This window comes from Chenopodium quinoa, unplaced genomic scaffold (genome assembly GCF_001683475.1).
Source record: "Chenopodium quinoa cultivar QQ74 unplaced genomic scaffold, ASM168347v1, whole genome shotgun sequence".
Lineage (NCBI taxonomy): Eukaryota > Viridiplantae > Streptophyta > Magnoliopsida > Caryophyllales > Amaranthaceae > Chenopodium > Chenopodium quinoa.
In genome coordinates this window covers 508,820-520,200 of record NW_018742205.1, presented here as the reverse complement: position 1 = coordinate 520,200, position 11,381 = coordinate 508,820, and the positions used below count along the sequence as shown (strand labels likewise).

Below are 11,381 nucleotides of genomic sequence, written 5' to 3'. Positions count from 1 at the left end.
GAGAAAACTACAAACACCGGCCAAAATGAATCTGATTCAACCACGTGTCACCATCTCAATATCTCAACTTAAAGTAACCCACTCACACGTGACTGTTAATGCACCTCCGTCTCACTCGCCAACTTCTTCTTCACTCACACTTTCTCTCTCTTCTTTCTCTCTCTACAAAAATAAAAATAAAAGCCAAGACTTTGACTTCTTCCTAATTTTATGGTCTTAATTACAAATTTTACAAATAAAAGGACAAATAATGTGAACAATTTTTATTGCGAAATTCAAATTTAAGTGAAATTTGAGGACATTTCAATTGAATTTCATTTAATTTCCAATAATACCCCTTATCTTGTTTCTTTATCCCATCTCACTCTATAAATACTTACCTTCCCCTGACCTAACATTTCCCAGTTTTTTCACAAATTTCAAGAAATTCTTAGAGAGAGAGTGGAATTTTGTTTTGTTTTTGGTGTTGCTAGGTTTTTTTGCAGGTTCTTCATTTGGGTTTATTTTTAATTCAGCAAACAAGTAAGTGTTTTTTTTTTTTAAAATTATTTAATTAATTTATTTTTGTTTTTGATCTTAATTACTGAAATGGGTTTGTGATTTTATTTTTTTACCAATTTGTGGGTTTTTGTTTAAAATATCTCATGAGATTAAAGTTCACATTTTTATAATTATTTATTTATGTAATTTATCTGAATTAGTGAAAATGGTTCGTGATTTTATTTTTACCCGTTTTTGGGATTTTGTGAAAAATAATCCCATTTGATTAAAGTTTACATTTTTATTTTTTGGTAAAATTAATTGTGATATAGTACTTCGTATTTGATTGTTATAATTATTTTAGCTACCTAGATAGTTACTGCTTGGTTAAATTCTGCTGTTTATAATTGTTTTATTTCCTCTTTTAGGTCCATTTCTAAAACAAAAAATTAATGTAATTTGATAGATGGTTCATTAACCATTAAGATGATTATATAGGTTAATCATGTATTCCGTACATGGTTTTGTGGATGCGAGTTAGATTAGTTGGTTAAGTTATGGCCCTTGGGGTGCTACTCTGCTAGTAAGACCTAGGATTGATCGATCAAATCTCGTCTCCATCACTACCCGTTGTCGCTCTCAATCTACCAACTTCTATTTGGTTATTAGTAAAATTACAGTATGGAGTGATTTTAGAATGGTCACTTTAGTTTCAGAAGTTCAGAACAAACTTTCTCTAGCAAAGCTTATGAATGACCCACAACTCCACAAGATATCAACATGGTTTGATCTTTGTAATTTGAGATTTGCTTAGTGAAAACAAATCACTGTCAGATTTAGCTAGCAAAAGGCCGGAGTAATTAGAATTAGAATGATCTTTAGTTAAGTATGGGTATGATGTACATTTTTGTTAGTGAGTAGTTTTAGGTTCTTGGGACAATTCTTTGAAATCATTTATATTTTTATTAGAAGTTGTTCGGGTTTAGGTTAAGACCCTCTTCGTCGTTTCATTGACATTGCTCCTTTGGGGTTCCACAGACTTTCAATGGAGGCACACACAGCAGCAATGATGACTGGCTCCTCAAATGTTATATTTATGTCGACTATTCTGGGTCAGGATGGACCAAACCCAGGACACAAGTGTGATTGGAAATGTCAAAACGAGCATGTCTGTGGAAATATGTACCGATGCAGACTTACTGGGCAGACTCATATTTGTGACAAAAACTGTAACCAGCGAATTCTATATGGTAATCACAACTCGCTGTGCAGAGTCAGTGGACAGGTTTTCCCACTTACACCTACGGAGCAGCAAGCAGCTAGAGGTGTCCGCAGGAAGTTTGAAGCTGAGGCTTGTCCTTCCGAGAGCTGTTCTTTCAAGCGTCGTCGGGATTCAAACTTACATCCTTCACCTTTCGAGAGATCCTTTTCTGCTGTCAGCCCAATCTGCAGTCAAATTGGAGATGGCATGGACTTGAACTAGATAACTCAATAAGCTTAATGCGCCTTTTTTTTCTAACCTTTTTATTTTCCTAGTTCGTTTAACTTTTACATTGTGGTGAACTATGTGAGAATCTTAATTGCGGAACCCTGTGCACCCCTTATGTGCGGCAGAAGAATTTTTATTTCTAAATTTAGTGGTTATGTAGAAAACTTTAAGACTTCATCTACTTTGGTGCTCCTATGTTGTCATATTCCATGTTTACTCTGAATTTAATTAGCTATAATATGATTAGTATCTCTCTGATATCTGGTGTACCTTGTTGCAGCATTAACTATGATCCAGACTTTTCTTTTTATCTCTTGCCTACTTGGTTGGGAATGTCTCAGACATCTTTGTTTGTTATATTCTACGATTGTAATAATGCTATATCTTCAGCTTGCAGCTTGTAGAACACTTTCTTCTTTATTTTAGTTGTAAGTTGTATCTCTTGATCCCTGCTTCCCTCCCTGCCCCAACCCCAATCCAAAAAATAAAATCAAAGAATTGGGGAACAAAGGGAGGAGGAGCAACATAGATACATCTGACTTTTGTTATAACTCATTGTTTGTTTTGACATGTGTGCTCTTTTTGGTGTTATTTTGCAGGTTACAAACTTTTTCTAGTCAGGGAGTTATAATTTGCTTATGTGTACTATATGATTTCTTGAGTATAATTTCTACACAACGAAATTACTAATAAACTTTCTTTCATTGCCTTTCCAGGAATGCAGAAATTTGGCTATTTGTGGTGTTTCATGAAGGTGTCTTAAACACTAATCAATTGGACAATCTGCAAGTGTCAGCTGATAGGCTATTAATCTCTGCTTCGAGAATTGAATCAACAAGATGAATTTTGGAAGACATCCTGTGGTGATTCAGATCTGCCCTGGTATAGGTTTTAGGAGGATCTCTGCTTCTCTATTGAATATCATGATACAATTCTCCAGTGCTTCTCCGGAAGTTGATGCTGATTTCAGATAAGGTTACTGTATCAGCCTTTGTTTTTGGAGTTTCAATGATTATTTGGCTCATCACTTCCCATCCATTTGAGATTTATATACTCTTGTCCTGTATTACCAACCAGTAGTTTGAATGCTGTACGAGTTGCTTCTTTGCAGCTTCGAATCTCTAATTCCTGCAGTTTTATCTTGGAGGCAGTTGTATTATCTGAAGGCATGAATTTATGATGAACAGATAGTTGACATGCTTCAATTTGCAATCTTTTTCATAGAACTACTGTCTTTGAACTTCCTGAAGTCCTTTATGGGAAACAATTGTATTCTCTGAAGGCTTGAATATGTTGGATGAAGAGCAGTCTGAAAGTATTTCTGATAAGTTTTGCAAGATGATTATAGATTTTAGTTTGTAAGAGATGGCAGAGCTTTTTAGTGAGATCAGGGTATGAGCATTACATTTGATGTAATGTAATTAGTGATAATTGAATCTTAGCATTGTGTATTAATAAAGGATGTAATGTAATCAGTGATAATTGAATCTTTATCTCTTTGATCTTTTATGACAATGCATTGGTTTCAATACAGTTTTTGCCACCAGAATTCCAGGCGAATGAAAAAACTGTGTTATGTTACTACTTGAGTCAAGTTTTTAATTTTTTGCTTGTTTGCTAAGATTTGCACTGCTAGATGGGTTTAAATCTGTTCGAAGTAGAGCTTTTCAGGGGAAGTGATGCTCCTGGCTCATGGACAGGCCACGTTGCTACCATGCCCATTGACCCACTCGATGCAGCCTAACCCTAAGGTGTGGGAGATGAACCATGACACCATTAACACGGAAGCATTACATTTCTAGCAGTACCATTTGGGATAGTACCCCACCTTTTCACTCTGTGCAAGAGCTACACCTTCACTTAGGGCAACCTAAGGTCAAAGGATACCTTTCTGAATCTACTTAGAATAATACAAGTAATCAAAATATCTCATAGGAATTATTTGGTGTATCTTCAAAGCAAAATATTCATTCTTTGCTGCAAAGTAAACTTCAAGTACCATTTATATGAACTTCATTTATATCAAAATCCTATGTTTAAGATTCTTTTCCAATTATAAAATTGGACTACTCCTAATTTGTCATACAAGCAAAGTCAACTTATAAACCCTTCTCTCCCAATTTATTTATTCATTTTAATCCTTTGTTAAAATAATTGAAAGAAAGGAATTTTTTTTCTTGAGGCTATCTAATAAAATACATACACACATACATAAATAGATAAATATCGCGGCTAATAAATAACTCTAAACTTAAAAACTTAATATCGCGGCTAATACATGAAGTAAAGTAACGTAGACCTTAGTATTTCCATTTTCGGATTTTTCAGATCCAAAATCCTCTATAATTCCTTAAACCCTCAAGACTACTACCATAGCTTAGAATAGACCCTCCCTCTCTTAATTCCTCCCTTTCTCTAGTGCACAAAACAGAACAACTCTTATAATGCTAAAAAAGTTATTGTTTAAGCTCACAAATTTCAACTTTTATCTCTTGTTATTGCTCTTTCGTTTCACAGTTTCTTCTACATTCACAATAACCAATAACTGACCATTTTCGATATGGCCCAGGACATTATCTGGGTCGGGAACGCCCCCACTTTCATCCACCGGGTTTCAGTTAGATTCCGGAAAGACTGTGAGGCTTGAGACGGTTCCAGGTTGGTCATACAGGATATGGGCTAGGACAGGCTGCAAGTTTGATCAGACGGGTGCAGCGAAATGTCTTACAGAGGATTTTGGAGGGAGGTTGCAATATGGTGGGAGTGGGGCAACACCGCCTGCTTCGCTGTTTGAGATCACATTAGGCCAAGGGAGTAACAAGGATTTCTATGATGTTAGTATGGTGGATGGTTATAATCTCCCTCTTGTTGCCCGGCCTACTAGGACTAACGGTGCTGCTTGCAACGCGACAGGATGTATTTCTGATCTTAACATGGGTAAATTTCAAGTTGCTTATCCTAAATGCTATGACAATCTCATATGACTTGTCATGCACATGATAAGGGGTGGCTAAGGGCAGAATCGATGTAGATGCCATGGTTCGATCCTAACCAGTACAGGTTCAACCGAACCAATCTCGAGCCATATATACCAAAGTCAAGCAGAGCATAATTGAAGTTGCAAAGGATAATAGAGCCTTGATGCCTATCTTAGTATCTTTTGGTGCTAATAGCTCCTATCATGGATATGACAAGTCGTATGATATAATGCATCACAGCACTCGCTACTATTTAATTTATGTATGATCATAAGATTTACTTGTTGCCAGGTGAGAATTATATAGATTAGCTGATGATTTTCCATGGAATTTGTCTCAAACAGGCTGCCCGAAAGAGTTGCAAGTGATGGGTGGAGAAGGAGCAGAGGGAGGAGTGATCGCATGCAAAAGTGCCTGTGAGGCATTTGGACTAGCCCAATACTGCTGTAGCGGACAGTTTGCTAATCCGACAACGTGTCAACCATCGTATTATTCACGAGTCTTCAAGAGAGCCTATCCGAGGGCGTAAAGTTATGCCTTTGATGATGGCACAAGCACATTCACATGCAAGGCTAATAATTATGCCATACTGTTCTGCCCCAAATCTGCTGCTATGTAATGCCCATTTCTAACTGTCTTTATACCCTGAATCCTATACATCACCTTTAATGATGTATTCTCTTCTCTAATTGTTATTTCTTTTCTTCTGATCATGGCGCAGGGCAAATAATCCAATTGGTGGCCCAGCTACATCTCCTCCAATTGTCCCATATAATTCACCACCAAGTTCCACCCACAGTCCACCACCAATAGGTGGCACAGCTATGTCACCGCCAAGGATCCCATATGAATCGCCACCAACATACAGTTCACAACCAATTGGTGGCACAACTATGCCACCGCCAAGTATCTCATATACGCCACCTCCAAGTCTCACCAACAATCCACCACCAATTGGCCAAGATACACCGCCAAGCTTCACTGGCAATTCAGAACCACCATTTGAAAAGCACAGTTATGGGGTATCTGAGGGGGAAATGTCCTCATACACCATCATACCGAATTATGTGCATATACTTTTGATCGTTAGCTTGCTGTTGTTGAGATAAAATGTTCCTTAAACAGGATCAAACTTTCAGCACTCTAGGCGAAAGAAATTCAGAATTAACAAGCTTCGCCAGAGATATGAGACAGGACAAGAGGGTTGAAGGTGTTATACGTGGAAAAATGAGAGCACATAAGGATTTCTCCAAGAATACAGAATCAATGCAGAAGATGGAACCTGGTTCCTCTAAAACTCAAATGACACAAGGAAGATCAGCTGTAAATAAAATTACCACATTTACCAGGCAGTCCATAGACAGATCTCAATTATTACTAACATCTTGAGCGCAGAAGATAGAATAATCATCTTTTATAATATAATATGTATCAGTGTTCTCTTTCATTATGAAAATTGTTATCACATTCAATAAATAAAAACAAGGGAACACAGGATAAATATCCTACAACTTTGATCAAACTAATCAAAAATTAGACTATCTTGGTTTATCCTGGCAACTACAAGAATATATCCTAACTGGTGTACAACCTATAACCAGAAAAACAAATCTCATAATTTACTTCTTAGCCTTGCCTTTCTTTGGTGCCTGAGGTTTCCTTTTCTTCGGCTGCTTCCCTCCTACATCTTTCCCCTTCTTTTTTGTCGCAGCCTTCATGATTTAGTAACCATGCATATATAAGGAAAAATTTATCTCAAGTTAAATATTATATTACATCATAACTACTGTGAATCGTTTAGTACATACCGGTTTTTTCTCCGCTTTTCCTTTAGTTTTCTTGTTAGGTTTCTCTTCACCTTCATTCTGATCACCTTTGACATCCTTGATCATCTTATCAGTCTCATCATCTGAGTCAAAGTTGAACCCTTCCAGTGTTCCTACTCACAGAAAGTTTAGCATCAGATAAAGACTCATAGTAACATAAGAGCTGCATGATAAAACTAAGTAGAATAATGAGGCTGCAAAAGGACTTCAAAGGATAAAAACTAACCTTCAACCATAGTCTCAGCATCATAAACATTTGATTGTGGTTTTAGCTGAATAAAATCATTCATGATGGCCTCTATCTGCTCAAGGGATACTAGAACAAATGAATTTTCATCACTACATAATAATCTTATTTTATCCCTCTTGATTAGATGAAAAATTCTAGATTAAACCTCAGTAGGAGGCCAACCTAATTCATCATTGTGGATGAGAAGAGCACATTATTCACATAATATGGGACATAGAATTTGGTGTCTTGACCAAAATGTGATGGGCAAAGTACAATTTCAGACACTTGATTGAGAAGAGTATGGGACATCTTTAAATTAATGAAAAGTGATGAATATTAAAAAAGTAAAACATAAAATAAAATAAAATAAAAAATAAAAAAAAAGGGAGAGAAAATGTAAATGATAAAGGCATAGGTATCATACAGACATACCTTGGCCTCAGACTGACCAATGCTAACCTGAAGAAAAATTACACAGATTAGGGTTCTTCTACATAAGGTATCGATTTCATATAGCTAATGAAAAATTTAGCCACACAGCAAAAGGTAAAGACATTTATTGTCGAAATATAGAAGGATATGGTAACGTACTACGTACCACACAGAATGTCCTTGAAGGAACTATTACAGTCTTGTATATGGTTCCTGCAATTACCACCAAAATAGAAAATTTTAACAAGGAATTGAGTAAACAGGAGGTATATGCACATCAGGAAAGATTAAAAATTTAAAATCATACATTGCATTCTGTGTCCTACAGTAGTACTGTGTGTCCCATCCTATATTGATTATGCCACCTCAACAGCATTGAAACTCTAATCTTAGGCTAATGACAATTGCTTCACTAAGATACTGAGTTGGCAACAATGAAAAGTGACTGGACATAAGATGAGATGCCTAAAGGAATAGAGGGTCAACAGTTACCACTGCATCAAAAGACTGAACATTGGCAACATTTTTATATATAAGAGAATGTCCCTAAAAGTTGTTAATGGCAGTTTAATTTTGAAATTGTTTTTTTTTTTTTTTTCAAATTAAAGGGCAAATAATATTTAAGATTTGTTAGCCAAAAAAATACTCATGTACATTAGCTATCTATCGAAGGGTACGATGCTCAATACACAAACCTTTTAAATCTAGAAACATTTCAGATTCTTTTGAAGGAGTCTCTGAAATAATTACTCGTCCAACAGCACCCATATCACCACTCAAATCAATTGATTCACCTTCACACTCAACAAGTGCCTGCAAAACCATATACTTCTTATTACTAAAAGAAATAATTATATTTCATATATATAAGGTGAAGTTATGAAACCCTGGATGAAACTCAAAAAATCATTTTGCAGCAAATATAGGATTACCTACAGGAATGAAGGGAAGGGAGAGAAGGAAGAGTTGGAGGTGACACGATTATCTCGAACAACATAGTTAAGTAAGATAACGAGCTTAAAAAGGGAAAAAAAAAAAAAAAATTAAAAACATGAAGGTGCTTACCTTAGAGCGATGTACTTTATCAGGCAGTATCAAAGGCAAAGTAGAGGAGCTAACCTACAATTAGCATAACAAGGTGTATCAGCAAACCAAAGATTAGACACATACAATATCAAGATATTAATGTCTCTCACTGCAGCTTCAGTTTGCTTCTCAAGTTTGTTTTCCTCTGCGATATCCATATTGCCAACTTCGCCTATCACACACAAATACACAAAACATTATTTACAAGAAAATGACTTATTTAAAATAATATTAACAGAAGAAAAAGGGTCAAACTTTTTTATTCATGAATGCATGGATAGCTCTGGCTCTAAACAACCATGAGACTAAAACTTTGATTCTTTACAAGCCATATCAAAAATTAAACTACGCTACCTTCCATTTTCACAGGCTCATGAGTTTTCTTCTCTGTCAGTTGAACATCTTCCTGTTTCATCTGTTTCTTTGTAGATTTTCCTATGACTGTACTTATGAGGGCAGTGTCATCATCATCATCCTCATCCTCATCTTTCTCTTTCTTTTCCCTCATAGTTGCATCTAAATTGGATTCAGAATCTGATGACAGATCACAAATTGAATGAATTGGTGCCTGTTAAATAATAATACACAAATTTGTATCAGAGGCGAGCAAATAAGCAAACTTCACAGAGCCTGCCTGAAGATGAAGAAGCATAAGAGAGCCATTACTGCATCTCAAATGCAAAGCAGTAACGGGAGCACCCACATGACTCTAAAGTCTCAAGCCAGCACTAGATTATTGTCTTTTCAAGGTTAATCCAAGTGGATTTTAGTTAAGGAGTATTTTAATACGGATTGAACTCATTGAAGGCTTAGCATGAAACTTACAGTTGCAGGAGTTTCTGTCGAATTATCAGATATTTCTTCCTTCTTAACATTTTCATTATCTTCACTCCCTGTTTCATAAAAGGATCACATCAAGAACATACTACACTATAGAGAAATTATCAGGAGTATTTTTTTAGGAGAAGAATTCATTGAATAGTAAACATCAGAAAACTATTGAGCATGGATATGTCAAGTTTCAACCTAGAACTTCAAAGATTAGAACCAATGGTACTTTTATTTGTTCATATGAGGAAGTTTCTAGACAATAGCTACTAGGGGGTTTTACAGACCTCTTTTTTCTGTTTTAATCCTTTTGGCAGTTGTTTCATCACCAGCTTTCAATCGTTTCTTAGTTGTCTTCTTGTCAGGTGACTTCTTGTTAGACGACTTCTTGGTATGAGTCTTCAGGGAAATATTGCAGTTTTTTTCATCCTCTTCCCCATCTTCCTCTAATATGTCTGATGTTCTATGCTTTGTATCATTATCGTCTCTTGCAGGGCTTTTGTCACTAGAAGGCTCAGAATCAGATGACAAAGTTGTGATAGATTGAGTAGGAGCCTGTTCCACAAAATAGATTTTCATAAACACAAAAACAAGCAACCCAGACACCTTCTCAATGAAAAAAACAGACCAAAAACATCGAATAACTATATCTGCAGCTCACTACCCTAAAAAAAAAAAAAAAAAAAAAAGGTCAAATTTTCTGCTAATTTGAGAAAACTACAATAAATAATGAAGACGCATAGATTCTTAGACCTCCTGAATCTTGCATTCTACTAAAGAACCTGATGTCTTACAGTACACTGAAAGTTAGCCTGATCAAACCTGTAGTCAAAATATCAGAGAAATGAGTCCTATGTGTTCCATATCTTGTAATGCAATCCAATACTACGAGAACAATATAGCAAGATCCAGAATTAATCCCATCACTAGTAGGTGTAGGTTTTGGTAAGGTCAGAATACAACTGTAAGCATTCTTCTGCTAATAATTTGAACAGAAACCGAAACCATTAAACCTTTCGAACACGCTCGAGACTTGTGAATTTATCCTTTTTCCGGCAAATTTGCCACAACAAGACCAACATCATACCAGCAACTCAACAAGCTACCCTCAACTAAGCCCACTTCAACCAGAGATCAACAATCATTTTACACCACTCATATCAACAAGATGATCGTAACACAGCTCGAACACTTTGACTATGTCACTTAAGTACTTAACTACTTCAAACACCACTTCTCCAAAATCTATACACTAGTACACACTGAGCTGATAACTGATAACTGAGCTCATTGCTACATAAAATCAACCATAAGCTAACATAATCGTGAAGATTACACAGTTCTTCAAAAAAAAAAAAAAAACCTAATTCATCAACCTAAGTTCATAGCATATTTAAAGTACAAATTCAGCAACCCATAACTTAGAAACTGAATAAAAGCATCAAAAAATACCTGAAAAGAACGCAACCAATCAGGAGATGCCTCCCTAGAATCTCCCATCTTCAAGATTCGAAATTTCCAGCGTTTCTGCAAGTAAGAAAAAACACTAAGATAGAAACGATTCGACCAAAACTGATACTGTAGAATTGATGTAGTGATTGGATCCAAGTAGTCAAGTAATGGGAAAATCGAACTAAGATTGAAAATTTTAGGGATTTTCCAGATAATAATTAGAGGGACTATTAAATCAAAATTGTGCGAATATTTTCAGTGATAAAAATTAGGGTTTTTTTTGGATTGGAAGAAAAGGGGGGGTAAAGTGGTTGTTCAAAGTGGTGGAGGGCGGCGACTGGCGGGAGGATGGTTTAGACAAATTAATTGGAGGGAAATTTTTTTTTTTTTTTCCACTAATGTGTGATTTTTAATTTTTCTTAATTTATAAATAAAAAAATTACAACTTTTTTTTATCATGCAATAATAAAATAGTGTATATTTTATTTTATTGTTACTAACATGACGTATTCGAGTATATACAAGTACCTTTTATATGGAGTAGTAAATTTGTATTAATTAATGAACTTTAAAGAATT

General features: G+C 35.6%; 2 protein-coding genes across 2 annotated transcripts; one reads left to right on the top strand and one right to left on the bottom strand.

Annotated features, from left to right (window-relative positions):
- Positions 1 to 378: 378 nt before the first annotated feature.
- On the top strand, positions 379 to 3,502 carry LOC110727270. Its single transcript, XM_021906840.1, has 2 exons — positions 379 to 522; positions 1,519 to 3,502. Exon 2 carries the CDS (start codon positions 1,526 to 1,528, stop codon positions 1,961 to 1,963), a length of 438 nt encoding a protein of 145 aa, XP_021762532.1. The 5' UTR covers positions 379 to 522; positions 1,519 to 1,525; the 3' UTR covers positions 1,964 to 3,502.
- A 2,857-nt stretch (positions 3,503 to 6,359) lies between these two features.
- On the bottom strand, positions 6,360 to 11,352 carry LOC110727261 (DNA-binding protein BIN4-like). Its single transcript, XM_021906831.1, has 12 exons — positions 10,804 to 11,352; positions 9,639 to 9,906; positions 9,349 to 9,416; positions 8,878 to 9,091; positions 8,634 to 8,695; positions 8,503 to 8,556; positions 8,133 to 8,250; positions 7,604 to 7,650; positions 7,438 to 7,464; positions 7,000 to 7,075; positions 6,756 to 6,886; positions 6,360 to 6,659 (listed from the first exon to the last, which is right to left on the bottom strand). The coding sequence occupies exons 1-12, from the start codon at positions 10,849 to 10,851 to the stop codon at positions 6,567 to 6,569; spliced, it is 1,206 nt and encodes a 401-aa protein (XP_021762523.1). The 5' UTR covers positions 10,852 to 11,352; the 3' UTR covers positions 6,360 to 6,566.
- Between the last annotated feature and the right edge of the window lie 29 nt (positions 11,353 to 11,381).

Coding starts and splice junctions, on each gene's coding strand:
- LOC110727270 (XM_021906840.1), top strand. CDS start 1,526: ATGGAGGCACACACAGCAGCAATGATGACTGGCTCCTCAAATGTTATA.
- LOC110727261 (XM_021906831.1), bottom strand. CDS start 10,851: ATGGGAGATTCTAGGGAGGCATCTCCTGATTGGTTGCGTTCTTTTCAG. Junction 8,557..8,633: donor AGAAGCAAACTGAAGCTGCA/GTGAGAGACATT, acceptor TGCTAATTGTAG/GTTAGCTCCTCTACTTTGCC. Junction 6,660..6,755: donor GAAAAGCGGAGAAAAAACCG/GTATGTACTAAA, acceptor TAAATCATGAAG/GCTGCGACAAAAAAGAAGGG.